This window comes from Coregonus lavaretus (assembly GCF_964263955.1).
Source record: "Coregonus lavaretus genome assembly, chromosome: 14".
Taxonomy (NCBI): Eukaryota; Metazoa; Chordata; class Actinopteri; order Salmoniformes; family Salmonidae; genus Coregonus; species Coregonus lavaretus.
In genome coordinates, this window is record NC_140001.1 from 3,435,530 (window position 1) to 3,453,029 (window position 17,500).

A 17,500-nucleotide genomic window follows, 5' to 3' on the forward strand; every position below is an offset into this window, starting at 1 on the left:
AACCCATTAGGGCGTCCATATATAACCCATTAGGGCGTCCATATATAACCCATTAGGGGATCCATATATAACCCATTAGGGCGTCCATATATAACACATTCGGGGGTCCATATATAACCCATTAGGGGGTCCATATATAACCCATTAGGGCGTCCATATATAACCCATTAGGGCGTCCATATATAACCCATTAGGGCGTCCATATATAACCCATTAGGGGGTCCATATATAACCCATTAGGGCGTCCATATATAACCCATTAGGGCGTCCATGTGTAACCCATTAGGGGTCCATATATAACCCATTAGGGGGTCCATATATAACCCATTAGGGCGTCCATATATAACCCATTAGGGCGTCCATATATAACCCATTAGGGGGTCCATATATAACCCATTAGGGGGTCCATATATAACCCATTAGGGGGTCCATATATAACCCATTAGGGCGTCCATATATAACCCATTAGGGGGTCCATATGTAACCCATTAGGGCGTCCATATATAACCCATTAGGGCGTCCATGTGTAACCCATTAGGCGGTCCATATATAACCCATTAGGGGTCCATATATAACCCATTAGGGGGTCCATATATAACCCATTAGGGCGTCCATATATAACCCATTAGGGCGTCCATATATAACCCATTAGGGCGTCCATATATAACCCATTAGGGGGTCCATATGTAACCCATTAGGGCGTCCATATATAACCCATTAGGGGGTCCATATATAACCCATTAGGGGGTCCATATATAACCCATTAGGGCGTCCATGTGTAACCCATTAGGGAGTCCATATATAACCCATTAGGGCGTCCATATATAACCCATTAGGGGTTCCATATATAACCCATTAGGGGGTCCATATATAACCCATTAGGGCGTCCATATATAACCCATTAGGGCGTCCATATATAACCCATTAGGGCGTCCATATATAACCCATTAGGGGGTCCATATATAACCCATTAGGGCGTCCATATATAACCCATTAGGGCGTCCATATATAACCCATTAGGGCGTCCATATATAATCCATTAGGGCGTCCATATATAACCCATTAGGGCGTCCATATATAACCCATTAGGGGGTCCATATATAACCCATTAGGGCGTCCATATATAACCCATTAGGGCGTCCATATATAACCCATTAGGGGATCCATATATAACCCATTAGGGCGTCCATATATAACACATTCGGGGGTCCATATATAACCCATTAGGGGGTCCATATATAACCCATTAGGGCGTCCATATATAACCCATTAGGGCGTCCATATATAACCCATTAGGGCGTCCATATATAACCCATTAGGGGGTCCATATATAACCCATTAGGGCGTCCATATATAACCCATTAGGGCATCCATGTGTAACCCATTAGGGGGTCCATATATAACCCATTAGGGGGTCCATATATAACCCATTAGGGCGTCCATATATAACCCATTAGGGCGTCCATATATAACCCATTAGGGGGTCCATATATAACCCATTAGGGGGTCCATATATAACCCATTAGGGGGTCCATATATAACCCATTAGGGCGTCCATATATAACCCATTAGGGGGTCCATATGTAACCCATTAGGGCGTCCATATATAACCCATTAGGGCGTCCATGTGTAACCCATTAGGGGGTCCATATATAACCCATTAGGGGTCCATATATAACCCATTAGGGGGTCCATATATAACCCATTAGGGCGTCCATATATAACCCATTAGGGCGTCCATATATAACCCATTAGGGCGTCCATATATAACCCATTAGGGGGTCCATATGTAACCCATTAGGGCGTCCATATATAACCCATTAGGGGGTCCATATATAACCCATTAGGGGGTCCATATATAACCCATTAGGGCGTCCATGTGTAACCCATTAGGGAGTCCATATATAACCCATTAGGGCGTCCATATATAACCCATTAGGGGTTCCATATATAACCCATTAGGGGGTCCATATATAACCCATTAGGGCGTCCATATATAACCCATTAGGGCGTCCATATATAACCCATTAGGGCGTCCATATATAACCCATTAGGGGGTCCATATATAACCCATTAGGGCGTCCATATATAACCCATTAGGGCGTCCATATATAACCCATTAGGGCGTCCATATATAACCCATTAGGGTGTCCATATATAACCCATTAGGGCGTCCATATATAACCCATTAGGGCGTCCATATATAACCCATTAGGGGGTCCATATATAACCCATTAGGGCGTCCATATATAACCCATTAGGGGGTCCATATATAACCCATTAGGGGGTCCATATATAACCCATTAGGGGGTCCATATATAACCCATTAGGGGGTCCATATATAACCCATTAAGGGGTCTATATATAACCCATTAGGGGGTCCATATATAACCCATTAGGGCGTCCATATATAACCCATTAGGGCGTCCATATATAACCCATTAGGGGGTCCATATATAACCCATTAGGGGGTCCATATATAACCCATTAGGGGGTCCATATAAAATCCATTAGGGGTCCATATATAACCCATTAGGGCGTCCATATATAACCCATTAGGGGTCCATATATAACCCATTAGGGGGTCCATATATAACCCATTAGGGCGTCCATATATAACCCATTAGGGCGTCCATATTTAACCCATTAGGGCGTCCATATATAACCCATTAGGGGTTCCATATATAACCCATTAGGGGGTCCATATATAACCCATTAGGGCGTCCATATATAACCCATTAGGGCGTCCATATATAACCCATTAGGGGGTCCATATATAACCCATTAGGGGGTCCATGTGTAACCCATTAGGGGGTCCATATATAACCCATTAGGGCGTCCATATATAACCCATTAGGGCGTCCATATTTAACCCATTAGGGCGTCCATATATAACCCATTAGGGCGTCCATATATAACCCATTAGGGCGTCCATATATAACCCATTAGGGGGTCCATATATAACCCATTAGGGCGTCCATATATAACCCATTAGGGCGTCCATATATAACCCATTAGGGCGTCCATATATAACCCATTAGGGCGTCCATATATAACCCATTACACATGGACCCCCTAATGGGTTATATATGGACCCCCTAATGGGTTATATATGGACATTAGGGGGTCCATATATAACCCATTAGGGGGTCCATATATAACCCATTAGGGCGTCCATATATAACCCATTAGGGCGTCCATATATAACCCATTAGGGTGTCCATATATAACCCATTAGGGGGTCCATATATAACCCATTAGGGGGTCCATATATAACCCATTAGGGGGTCCATATATAACCCATTAGGGCATCCATATATAACCCATTAGGGGGTCCATGTGTAACCCATTAGGGGGTCCATATATAACCCATTAGGGCGTCCATATATAACCCATTAGGGCGTCCATATATAACCAATTAGGGCGTCCATATATAACCCATTAGGGCGTCCATATATAACCCATTAGGGGGTCCATATATAACCCATTAGGGCGTCCATATATAACCCATTAGGGCGTCCATATATAACCCATTAGGGGGTCCATATATAACCCATTAGGGCGTCCATATATAACCCATTAGGGGGTCCATATATAACCCATTAGGGGGTCCATATATAACCCATTAGGGCGTCCATATATAACCCATTAGGGGGTCCATATATAACCCATTAGGGTGTCCATATATAACCCATTAGGGCGTCCATATATAACCCATTAGGGGGTCCATATATAACCCATTAGGGCGTCCATATATGACCCATTAGGGCATCCATGTGTAACCCATTAGGGGGTCCATATATAACCCATTAGGGGGTCCATATATAACCCATTAGGGCGTCCATATATAACCCATTAGGGCGTCCATATATAACCCATTAGGGGGTCCATATATAACCCATTAGGGGGTCCATATATAACCCATTAGGGGGTCCATATATAACCCATTAGGGCGTCCATATATAACCCATTAGGGGGTCCATATGTAACCCATTAGGGCGTCCATATATAACCCATTAGGGCGTCCATGTGTAACCCATTAGGGGGTCCATATATAACCCATTAGGGGTCCATATATAACCCATTAGGGGGTCCATATATAACCCATTAGGGCGTCCATATATAACCCATTAGGGCGTCCATATATAACCCATTAGGGCGTCCATATATAACCCATTAGGGGGTCCATATGTAACCCATTAGGGCGTCCATATATAACCCATTAGGGGGTCCATATATAACCCATTAGGGGGTCCATATATAACCCATTAGGGCGTCCATGTGTAACCCATTAGGGAGTCCATATATAACCCATTAGGGCGTCCATATATAACCCATTAGGGGTTCCATATATAACCCATTAGGGGGTCCATATATAACCCATTAGGGCGTCCATATATAACCCATTAGGGCGTCCATATATAACCCATTAGGGCGTCCATATATAACCCATTAGGGGGTCCATATATAACCCATTAGGGCGTCCATATATAACCCATTAGGGCGTCCATATATAACCCATTAGGGCGTCCATATATAACCCATTAGGGCATCCATATATAACCCATTAGGGCGTCCATATATAACCCATTAGGGCGTCCATATATAACCCATTAGGGGGTCCATATATAACCCATTAGGGCGTCCATATATAACCCATTAGGGGGTCCATATATAACCCATTAGGGCGTCCATATATAACCCATTAGGGGGTCCATATATAACCCATTAGGGGGTCCATATATAACCCATTAGGGGGTCCATATATAACCCATTAGGGGGTCCATATATAACCCATTAAGGGGTCTATATATAACCCATTAGGGGGTCCATATATAACCCATTAGGGCGTCCATATATAACCCATTAGGGCGTCCATATATAACCCATTAGGGGGTCCATATATAACCCATTAGGGGGTCCATATATAACCCATTAGGGGGTCCATATAAAATCCATTAGGGGTCCATATATAACCCATTAGGGGGTCCATATATAACCCATTAGGGCGTCCATATATAACCCATTAGGGGTCCATATATAACCCATTAGGGGGTCCATATATAACCCATTAGGGCATCCATATATAACCCATTAGGGCGTCCATATTTAACCCATTAGGGCGTCCATATATAACCCATTAGGGGGTCCATATATAACCCATTAGGGGGTCCATATATAACCCATTAGGGCGTCCATATATAACCCATTAGGGCGTCCATATATAACCCATTAGGGGGTCCATATATAACCCATTAGGGGGTCCATGTGTAACCCATTAGGGGGTCCATATATAACCCATTAGGGCGTCCATATATAACCCATTAGGGCGTCCATATTTAACCCATTAGGGCGTCCATATATAACCCATTAGGGCGTCCATATATAACCCATTAGGGCGTCCATATATAACCCATTAGGGGGTCCATATATAACCCATTAGGGCGTCCATATATAACCCATTAGGGCGTCCATATATAACCCATTAGGGCGTCCATATATAACCCATTAGGGCGTCCATATATAACCCATTACACATGGACCCCCTAATGGGTTATATATGGACCCCCTAATGGGTTATATATGGACATTAGGGGGTCCATATATAACCCATTAGGGGGTCCATATATAACCCATTAGGGCGTCCATATATAACCCATTAGGGCGTCCATATATAACCCATTAGGGTGTCCATATATAACCCATTAGGGGGTCCAAATATAACCCATTAGGGGGTCCATGTGTAACCCATTAGGGGGTCCATATATAACCCATTAGGGGGTCCATATATAACCCATTAGGGGGTCCATATATAACCCATTAGGGGGTCCATATATAACCCATTAGGGGGTCCATATATAACCCATTAGGGCGTCCATATATAACCCATTAGGGGGTCCATGTGTAACCCATTAGGGGGTCCATATATAACCCATTAGGGCGTCCATATATAACCCATTAGGGCGTCCATATATAACCCATTAGGGCGTCCATATATAACCCATTAGGGCGTCCATATATAACCCATTAGGGGGTCCATATATAACCCATTAGGGCGTCCATATATAACCCATTAGGGCGTCCATATATAACCCATTAGGGGGTCCATATATAACCCATTAGGGGGTCCATATATAACCCATTAGGGCGTCCATATATAACCCATTAGGGCGTCCATATATAACCCATTAGGGGGTCCATATATAACCCATTAGGGGGTCCATATATAACCCATTAGGGCGTCCATATATAACCCATTAGGGGGTCCACATATAACCCATTAGGGGGTCCATATATAACCCATTAGGGTGTCCATATATAACCCATTAGGGGGTCCATATATAACCCATTAGGGCGTCCATATATAACCCATTAGGGGGTCCATATATAACCCATTAGGGGGTCCATATATAACCCATTAGGGCGTCCATATATAACCCATTAGGGGGTCCATATATAACCCATTAGGGGGTCCTTATATAACCCATTAGGGCGGCCATTGTTTATAGTGGAAAATACGAGCAGGATGTTCTATTGGGGTAAAGAAAACATTACAATTGGAACTTCACTTGACCAAAGAAATTGGCTCAACAGAATGAAACAAAACACTTTTGCGAACTGGTTTAAACCTTCAAATGCTGGAGTCAGTTGGAGCGCCGGTGCTCACTGCCTTCATATCACAGGCCTGCAGTATCTAAAGCTTAATAACAGCCACACATTACCAAACCTTCACAAACGTTTCTAAACTTTATTAGGCCTAAGTCAAGCCAAAATATGAAGCAGGCTATTAGGCAATATTGCGGCAAACACAGCATTGCAGTTGGAACTTAATTCGGCCAAAGAAAATGTCTCAACAGAAACAAACAAACAATATTAATTTTTTTGGCATATTTAAAGAACTGGTTTATAAATTGACCTACAATAATAACAAGGACATACAATAATAATAATGGGGGAAAAAATTATTACAAATAAGAAAAATAAATCTACATGAAGTAGCCGGCATTTGGCCGCGCCAACGCTCTTCTCATCTTTGTCCTACAGTATTAAAACTTGTCCATAAGGAGGACATTCCCCTTGTTGGCTTTCCACAATAGAGTACCTCTAACTTTCATTTTACTTCAATGAAAGGCCATATTCGCAATCAACAGTAGCCCAAGGCTTCTCTCTCTCTCTCTCTCTCTCTCTCTCTCTCTCTCTCTCTCTCTCTCTCTCTCTCTCTCTCTCTCTCTCTCTCTCTCTCTCTCTCTCTCTCTCTCTCTCTCTCTCTCTCTCTCTCTCTCTCTCTCTCTCGCTCTCTCTCTCTCTCTCTCTCTCTCTCTCTCTCTCTCTTGCGCTCTCCTTCGCAGCATATAAGGCAGCGCGCAAGGAGTGAGAGAATGGTGCTGAAGCACGAAATCGGTGATAGGCAAGGCGGACAGTTTGGCCGGCTACAATTTCATTTATCGGCTTTTCATTTATTTTATCAGCCAAAAGCCAGCAATACCGGCAAATGGGAACCCTGGTATGGAAGCCATTTTGTTTGTTCCAACATTCCACATCCAGAAAGTGTTTCTGCTCTTTTTACACCTTTCTCAGCCCTCTGACATCATAGTTGAAGGCTCTGTGAAGGGTCCTGCCCTGTGTGCGCTCACCGGTGGGTGTGTGTGTGTGTGTATGGGTGTGTGTGTGCGTGTGTGTGTGTGTGTGTGTGTGTGTGTGTGTGTGTGTGTGTATGGGTGTGTGTGTGCGTGTGTGTATGGGTGTGTGTGTGCGTGTGTGTATGGGTGTGTGTGTGTGCGTGTGTGTGTGTGTATTCATCGTCTTAGGAGGGCCAGCGGCCAACTCCTTGTTCCCTGACAAGATACACACACACACACACACACACACACACACACACACACACACACACACACACACACACACACACACACACACACACACACACAACCAGACTCTGAGGGAGAAGAGAGAATAAACAGCCTAGGACTCTGTGGTGGCCTCCAGGAAATGAGATACTGTAGCGAAGAGTAGGGCAAAGAACGAGGTTGTGTTCCAATACACAACATATTTTCTCTCCTCTCCCAGCACAAGAACCCGACTTTGCAATTTAGTTACTTTTTTTGTGTTTATCTGAACTTTATTTGTACAGAAATGTCACGATATTATCACGCATGACCGCCAATCACTTCTGGACACAGATCGACAGTTACTAGCCTCGATTTCGACTTCAAATACGACTTCAACTCCGACTCAGCTGTTCCACTGTTCATACCCTATGCCTTTGTTCCATGGGCCAAAACGCAGCAGGCGTAGACGCGGGAGACGAGGTTGAGTCCTGGTGAAATTTGAGGCGAAGAGAAAACCGAACGGCCCTCCCCTCCGTTCTATTGGCAAATGTCCAGTCACTCGAGAATAAGATGGATGAGCTTTGTTCGAGAGTCTCCTATCAGAGAGACTTGAAAAGCTGCAATGTTATACACTGAGTGTACAAAACATTAGGAACACCTTCCTAATATTGAGTTGCACCCTCTTTTGCCCTCAGAACAGCCTCAGTTCGTCAGGGCTTGGACTCTACAGGGTGTCGAAAGCGTTCCATAGGGATGCTGGCCCCATGTTGACTCCAATGCTTCCCACAGTTGTGATAAGTTGGCTGGAAACTGTTGAGCGTGAAAAACCCAGCAGTGTTGCAGTTCTTGACTCAACCCGGTGCGCCTGGCACCTACTACCATACCCCGTTTAAATGCACTTAAATATTTTGTCTTGCCCATTCACCCTCTGAATGGCACAACATACACAATCCATGTCTCAATTGTCTCAAGGCTTAAAAATCCTTCTTTAAACTTTCTCCTCCCCTTCAATTACACTGAAGTGGATTTAACAGGTGACATCAATAAGGGATCATAGCTTTTACCTGGATTCACCTGGTCTGTCTATGTCATGGAAAAAGCAGGTGTTCCTAATGTTTTGTCCACTCAGTGTATGTCTTACTGAAACGTGGCTGGATGATGACGCTCTGCACGTCGTACTCAGTGGATTCTCCATGCAGCGGCAGGATCGGACGGTGGCTTCGGTCAAGTGTTGTTACTGACCTGACACAGTGATGTTACTGCAATGATACAGTGTTGTTACTGCTTTGACACAGTGTTGTTACTGCTCTGACACAGTGTTGTTACTGCTTTGACACAGTGTCGTTACTGCTCTGACACAGTGTTGTTATGGCTTTGACACAGTGTTGTTACTGCTCTGACACAGTGATGTTACTGCTCTGACACAGTGGTGGGACTGCTCTGACACAGTGGTGGTACTGCTCTGACACAGTGTTGTTACTGCTCTGACACAGTGTTGTTACTGCTGTGATACAGTGATGTTACTGCTCTGACACAGTGTTGTTACTGCTCTGACACAGTGATGTTACTGCTCTGACACAGTGTCGTTACTGCTCTGACACAGTGATGTTACTGCTCTGACACAGTGTTGTTACTGCTCTGACACAGTGTCGTTACTGCTCTGACACAGTGTTGTTACTGCTCTGATACAGTGTTGTTACTGCTCTGACACAGTGTTGTTACTGCTGTTACTGCTCTGACACAGTGATGTTACTGCTCTGACACAGTGTTGTTACGGCTTTGACACAGTGTTGTCACTGCTCTGACGCAGTGTTGTTACTGCTCTGACACAGTGTTGTTACTGCTCTGACACAGTGATGTTACTGCTCTGACACAGTGTTGTTACGGCTTTGACACAGTGTTGTTACGGCTTTGACACAGTGTTGTCACTGCTCTGACGCAGGGTTGTTACTGCTCTGACAGAGTGTTGTTACTGCTCTGACAGAGTGTTGTTACTGCTCTGACACAGTGGTGTTACTGCTCTGACACAGTGTTGTTACTGCTTTGACACAGTGATGTTAATGCTCTGACACAGTGGTGTTACTGCTCTGACACAGTGTTGTTACTGCTCTGACACAGTGTTGTTACAGCTCTGACACAGTGATGTTACTGCTCTGACACAGTGTTGTTACTGCTCTGACACAGTGATGTTACTGCTCTGATACAGTGTTGTCACTGCTCTGACACAATGTTGTTACTGCTTTGACACAGTGTTGTTACTGCTCTGACACAGTGTTGTTACTGCTCTGACACAGTGATGTTACTGCTCTGACACAGTGTTGTTTACTGCTCTGACACAGTGTTGTTACTGCTCTTACACAGTGTTGTTACTGCTCTGACACAGTGTTGTTACGGCTATGACACAGTGTTGTTACTGCTGTTACTGCTCTGACACAGTGATGTTACTGCTCTGACACAGTGTTGTTACTGCTGTTACTGCTCTGACACAGTGATGTTACTGCTCTGACACAGTGTTGTTACGGCTTTGACACAGTGTTGTCACTGCTCTGACGCAGTGTTGTTACTGCTCTGACACAGTGATGTTACTGCTCTGACACAGTGTTGTTACTGCTCTGACACAGTGATGTTACTGCTCTGACACAGTGTTGTTACGGCTTTGACACAGTGTTGTTACGGCTTTGACACAGTGTTGTCACTGCTCTGACGCAGTGTTGTTACTGCTCTGACAGAGTGTTGTTACTGCTCTGACAGAGTGTTGTTACTGCTCTGACACAGTGGTGTTACTGCTCTGATACAGTGTTGTTACTGCTCTGACACAGTGTTGTTACTGCTTTGACACAGTGATGTTAATGCTCTGACACAGTGGTGTTACTACTGTGATACAGTGATGTTACTGCTCTGATACAGTGTTGTTACTGCTCTGACACAGTGATGTTACTGCTCTGATACAGTGTTGTTACTGCTCTGACACAGTGGTGTTACTGCTCTGACACAGTGATGTTACTGCTCTGACACAGTGGTGTTACTGCTCTGACACAGTGATGTTACTGCTCGGACACAGTGTTGTTACTGCTTTGACACAGTGATGTTAATGCTCTGACACAGTGGTGTTACTGCTCTGACACAGTGTTGTTACTGCTCTGACACAGTGTTGTTACTGCTCTGACACAGTGTCGTTACTGCTCTGACATAGTGTTGTTACTGCTCTGACACAGTGGTGTTACTGCTCTGACACAGTGGTGTTACTGCTCTGACACAGTGATGTTACTGCTCTGACACAGTGTTGTTACTGCTCTGACACAGTGATGTTACTGCTCTGACACAGTGTTGTTACTGCTGTTACTGCTCTGACACAGTGATGTTACTGCTCTGACACAGTGTTGTTACGGCTTTGACACAGTGTTGTTACAGCTTTGACACAGTGTTGTCACTGCTCTGACACAGTGATGTTACTGCTCTGACACAGTGTTGTTACTGCTGTTACTGCTCTGACACAGTGATGTTACTGCTCTGACACAGTGTTGTTACGGCTTTGACACAGTGTTGTCACTGCTCTGACGCAGTGTTGTTACTGCTGTGATACAGTGTTGTTACTGCTGTGATACAGTGTTGTTACTGCTCTGATACAGTGTTGTTACGGCTTTGACACAGTGTTGTTACTGCTCTGACACAGTGATGTTACTGCTCTGACGCAGTGGTGTTACTGCTCTGACACAGTGTTGTTCCGGCTATGACACAGTGGTGTTACTGCTCTGACACAGTGTTGTTACTGCTCTGACACAGTGTTGTTACTGCTCTGACACAGTGTTGTTACGGCTTTGACACACTGTTGGCCCAGATAATTGGGAAAAGGCTATAGTAGTTGTTTTAATGCTCTGACACACCACAACCTATACATTCCTATTCCTATATAAAGTTTCAGACAGCAACAACAAGGAAGATTGTTAACAGTACATAACATTGTAAGTAAAAGTAATTACTCAAATAAATGGTAAAGAAAAGGTAGGTAGAATATTTTCAGTTAAAATAATTACACAAATAAATAACAGATAATACAAAGAATGTAACGTTCTAAAAGTAAATACGTGTGTTGTACATGAGTCTACGTTGTCATCGGTTACAGTACTACGCCTTCTTTCATCTTTCTTACACTAGTTCTCTAACTGTGGCATTTAAGATAACATTATAGGGTCTCAGCAGTACAGCTGAAATCATCTGTCAACGTTTGTGCCTCTGTCTGCTTGTCAAACGAGCAGACAGCTTTTCCTCTCACGGTGAAAGTTCAGTTTGTGGTTGCTGATCCACAACACTAGTTCCTCATTGTCCAAGTTTGTGCAACAGGTTTATTTGGAAGTTCTTGAAGCTTGTGTAGAACCCTGCCAGGTGTCAAAGCAAACACCTTCTGATCAAGAAGGACACTTACTCGGGGCGGCAGGTAGCTTAGCGGTTAAGAGCGTTGTGCCAGTAACCGCAAAGGTCGCTGGTTCTAATCCCAGAGACGACTAGGTGAAAAAATCTGTCGATGTGCCCTTGAGCAAGGCATTTAACCCTAATTGCTCTGGATAAGAGCGTCTGCAAAATGACTCAAATGTAAAAATGTACATGATTTAATGTCCTCAGATCTACTTGAGATTGTGTGTTTGCCAGAGTCTGGCTTCAGCTCACAGTGTTTATCAAATCGCTGCGCGAGGTCTGCCTGCTCCCCAATGGTCCTGCTGACTTTCTGTGCAATGTCAAACTGGACCTGGGCTCCCTTGATGTTGGATGAGGTCTTTTGTGAGGCGCAAATGGTGTCCAATGTCCAATGCTATGTTATATCATGACCCACCACCTGTATTCGCTGTTCGGCTCCACCAGAGTCTATAAGACACACTGGGGCTTTGTAGGCGCAGGGTTCTTCAATTCCGGTCCTGGAGGGCCGAAACGCTTCTGTTTTTTATTTCTACCTGCTAGTTAATTGCACTCACCTGGTGTCCCAGGTCTGATTAGAAGGAGAGGATGAAAAACCTCCAGGACCGGAATTGAAGAACCCTGTTTGTAGGGTAACTTTGATGGGGGGGGCCCACAACAAATCTGAACTCATCATGAGGGGTCGCAGTTGCGTACCCACATCCATAACCCCCACCCCCATTTTAGTGTTTTAGAGTTAATTTACTGCAATTCTACACATTTTGCCATGGGGGCGGAGAGAAATGTTTTAATATGATATCTGACTAACAAATCATTGGGGGCCCTCGGCCAGTAATTCAACCATGATAACAAGTTCAGATAGCTGGCTGCTAAACTAAATTAGCAATTAAAAAAATTTCATTATATTAAAAACCACAGCAATGCTGACGTTGTGGCTTAGCGGTAACGCAGCAGACATCAAGGTACATGTGGTTAGGACTACCGAAGGCCCTGGGTTCATCTCCCTGTCACTTGTTTCCTACTGTCACTTGTTTCCCCTCCAAAATAATCTGAAAAATAAAATAAAACACAGCAAACATACACAGCATATCATACTGTAGTTTGTTGTTTTAGTGGTTGTATCCTACTGTAGTTTGTTGTTTTAGTGGTTGTATCCTACTGTAGTTTATTGTTCTAGAGGTTGTATCCTACTGTAGTTTGTTGTGTTAGTGGTTGTATTCAGAATGAACATTAAACATCACCATATTTCAATAGCTCTATACATACCATTGGATCATCGTTGTGTTGCGTGGTGTTGTCAAGACAAGCTACACTCCCTGCATTATGGACCTGGACACCCTCCATATCTACTGTAGGCATTTCTCACCCCATGACTCACCAATCTGTTTACATGTTGTCATTGTACTCTTCCTGGACACACAGACACCGAGCCTGGATAGTCGGTTAAAGCATCTCTTTTTGGCCCCAGAATGACGCATGACAAGCGCATTACCAAACATTGGTGCACACTTACATTTCGAACGTGCCCTTAAAAGGGTGGCACCTGCCATGGCCATTGTGCACTACTTTGTCTGAAGGCCTCTTCCTTGTTGCTGGAGCCACAGTCATGGAGGAAGTGCTCTCACATTGCAAAATTCCAGTAATCTTTTCCCACTCATCCATAACTTTATCCCATGAAAACTCTTTCAGTGATGAGGAACTGGTGTGTCAGTATTGAGTCCACCTTTTTACTGGTCAATCCTCTACACTTCTCAGTCACAATATTCAGCACTTGCGTGATAACAACTTGTGACAGACCTGGAACTACTTTGGTATTGCTCTGGGCCAATTACCTTGAACACGTATACCAATTCTTTCCAAAGGTCCTCTAGGTATCCGTGACTTTGTACCAGAAGTAGTTGTCATAGTGACCTTAAATAAAAGGAAAGTAAGGTTTTAATATCTGAGACTGTCCTCATGAATTATGCAACACTTTTGCAATGATACACTTTGTGTATGTGCCACATAAAATGGGCTTTATCAGTTACTTCATTGTCAAGGAAAAATACAAACTATGTATAAATTATCTAGGCTACATTCTCACTATGATCAACTGAAGATATTGTTAAATGTAGCCTACACATGTTAGCCTGTAGGACTTATGCAACACTGTTTTCTACCTACAGTGGGGAGAACAAGTATTTGATTCACTGCCGATTTTGCAGGATTTCCTACTTACAAAGCATGTAGAGGTCTGTAATTTGTATCATAGGTACACTTCAACTGTGAAAAATCCAGAAAATCACATTGTATGATTTATAAGTAATTAATTTGCATTTTATTGCATGATATAAGTATTTGATACATCAGAAAAGCAGAACTTAATATTTGGTACAGAAACCTTTGTTTGCAATTACAGAGATCATACGTTTCCTGTAGGTCATGACCAGGTTTGCACACACTGCAGCAGGGATTTTGGCCCACTCCTCCATACAGACCACCTCCAGATCCTTCAGGTTTCGGGGCTGTCGCTGGGCAATACGGACTTTCAGCTCCCTCCAAAGATTTTCTATTGGGTTCAGGTCTGGAGACTGGCTAGGCCACTCCAGGACCTTGAGATGCTTCTTACGGAGCCACTTCTTAGTTGCCCTGGCTGTGTGTTTCGGGTCGTTGTCATGCTGGAAGACCCAGCCACGACCCATCTTCAATGCTCTTACTGAGGGAAGGAGGTTGTTGGCCAAGTAATCGCGATACATGGCCCCATCCATCCTCCCGTCAATACGGTGCAGTCATCCTGTCCCCTTTGCAGAAAAGTATTTGATCACCTACCAACCAGTAAGAATTCCGGCTCTCACCGACCTGTTAGTTTTTCTTTAAGAAGCCCTCCTGTTCTCCACTCATTACCTGTATTAACTGCACCTGTTTGAACTCGTTACCTGTATAAAAGACACCTGTCCACACACTCAATCAAACAGACTCCAACCTCTCCACAATGGCCAAGACCAGAGAGCTGTGTAAGGACATCAGGGATAAAATTGTTGGGCGCAACTTTGGTTTTAGAAGTGTGGGGGGACATAATTATTATTATGTTTTTTATCCAGTTGAATAAACACTCCAAACACCCTACCCGACTGCTCGGAGGCGTCCACATGGTCCTAAAGCACACCGTTGCCACCTGGTATGGCGACTGCTTGGCCTCCGACCGCAAGGCACTACAGAGGGTAGTGTGTACGGCCCAGTACATCACTGGGGCCAAGCTTCCTGCCATCCAGGACCTCTATACCAGGCGGTGTCAGAGGAAGGCCCTCAAAATTGTCAAAGACTCCAGCCACCCTAGTCATAGACTGTTCTCTCTGCTACCGCACGGCAAGCGGTACCGGAGTGCCAAGTCTAGGTCCAAAAGACTTCTCAACAGCTTCTACCCCCAAGACATAAGACTCCTGAACAGCTAATCATGGCTACCCGGACTATTTGCACTGCCCCCCCCACCCCATCCTTTTTCCGCTGCTGCTACTCTGTTAATTATTTATGCATAGTCACTTTAACTCTACCCGCATGTACATATTACCTCAACTACCTCAACTAGCCGGTGCCCCCGCACATTGACTCTGCACCGGTACCCCCTGTATATATAGCCTCCCTACTGTTATTTTATTTTACTTCTGCTCTTTTTTTTCTCAACACTTTTTTTGTTGTTGTTTAAATGCACTGTTGGTTAAGGGCTGTAAGTAAGCATTTCACTGTAATGTCTGCACCTGTTGTATTCGGCGCATGTGACCAATAAAATTTGATTTGATTTGCCTCGTTTTGTATCACATTCCAATGATAAAACTGGGGGAAACAAAACACAGACAATTTTTTTCCTGCATCATTGGCACTTCTTTTATATTTGAGTAGAAGACTGACAGGGGCCACATACTGCTTTTGAAAACCCATCACTCAGCGTGACAGGTCCAGTTATCTCTTCTAAACCCATCACTCAGCGTGACAGGTCCAGTTATCTCTTCTAAACCCATCACTCAGCGTGACAGGTCCCGTTACCTCTTCTAAACCCATCACTCAGCGTGACAGGTCCAGTTATCTCTTCTAAAGCCATCACTCAGCGTGACAGGTCCCGTTACCTCTTCTAAACCCATCACTCAGCGTGACAGGTCCCGTTACCTCTTCTAAACCCATCACTCAGCGTGACAGGTCCAGTTATCTCTTCTAAAGCCAGTGTGTAGTCCGGTCCCAATAAAGACCATTTACAGCACCTTGCAAAAGTATTCATCCCCCTTGGCGTTTTTCCTATTTTCTTGCATTACAACCTGTAATTTAAATGGATTTGTATTTGTATTTCATGTAATGGACATACACAAAATAGTCCAAATTGGTGAAGTGAAATGAAGAAAATAATGGGAAAGTGGTGCGTGCATATGTATTCACCCCCTTTGCTATGAAGAACCTAAATAAGATCTGGTGCAACCAATTACCTTCAGAAGTCACATAATTTGTTAAAGTCCACCTGTGTGCAATCTAAGTGTCACATGATCTGTCACATGATCTCAGAATGTATACACCTGTTCTGAAAGGCCCCAGAGTCTGCAACACCACTAAGCAAGGGGCACCACCAAGCAAGCGGCACCATGAAGACCAAAGAGCTCTCCAAACAGGTCAGGGACAAAGTTGTGGAGAAGTACAGATCTGGGTTGGGTTATGGAATAATATCAGAAACTTTGAACATCCCACGGAGCACCATTAAATCCATTATTAAAAAATGGAAAGAATATGGCACCACAACAAACCTGCCAAGAGAGGGCCGCCCACCAAAACTCACAGACCAGGCAAGGAGGGCACTTATCTCCCTCACTAACTTTAAGCATCAGTTGTCAGAGCACCTTACCGATCACTGCACCTGTACACAGCCCATCTGAAATTAGCCCGCCCAACTACCTCATCCCTATATTGTTATTTATTTTGCTCATTTGCACCCCAGTATCTCTATTTGCACATCATCTCTTGCACATCTATCATTCCAGTGTTAATACTAATTGTAATGATTTTGCACTATAGCCTATTTATTGCCTTACCTCCATAACTTGCTACAGTATTCTGGTGGGTTATGTTTACAGTAAAAACAGTACTGTATTTCAGTATATAGACATCTTACCTGGACATATTGGTACCGGAGTTCCTTGACACCATCAGAGTTCATCTTACTGGAACAGTGTACACCTGCTTCATGCTGATATGATGCTTTGTCAAGACTCTAGCAATGGTTGTCGTGCTTACACTTTCAACAT

At 44.0% G+C, this 17,500-nt stretch overlaps 1 protein-coding gene across 1 annotated transcript in view; it reads right to left on the reverse strand.

Moving 5' to 3' along the window:
• Nucleotides 1-17,412, reverse strand: part of hspb3 (heat shock protein, alpha-crystallin-related, b3) — a gene marked incomplete at both ends in the record, with an annotated part of 110,608 nt that extends 93,196 nt beyond the window's left edge. The window contains 1 exon segment of the mRNA XM_084177377.1: nucleotides 17,368-17,412. Coding sequence (XP_084033503.1) covers nucleotides 17,368-17,412 — 45 coding nt within the window.
• Between the last annotated feature and the right edge of the window lie 88 nt (nucleotides 17,413-17,500).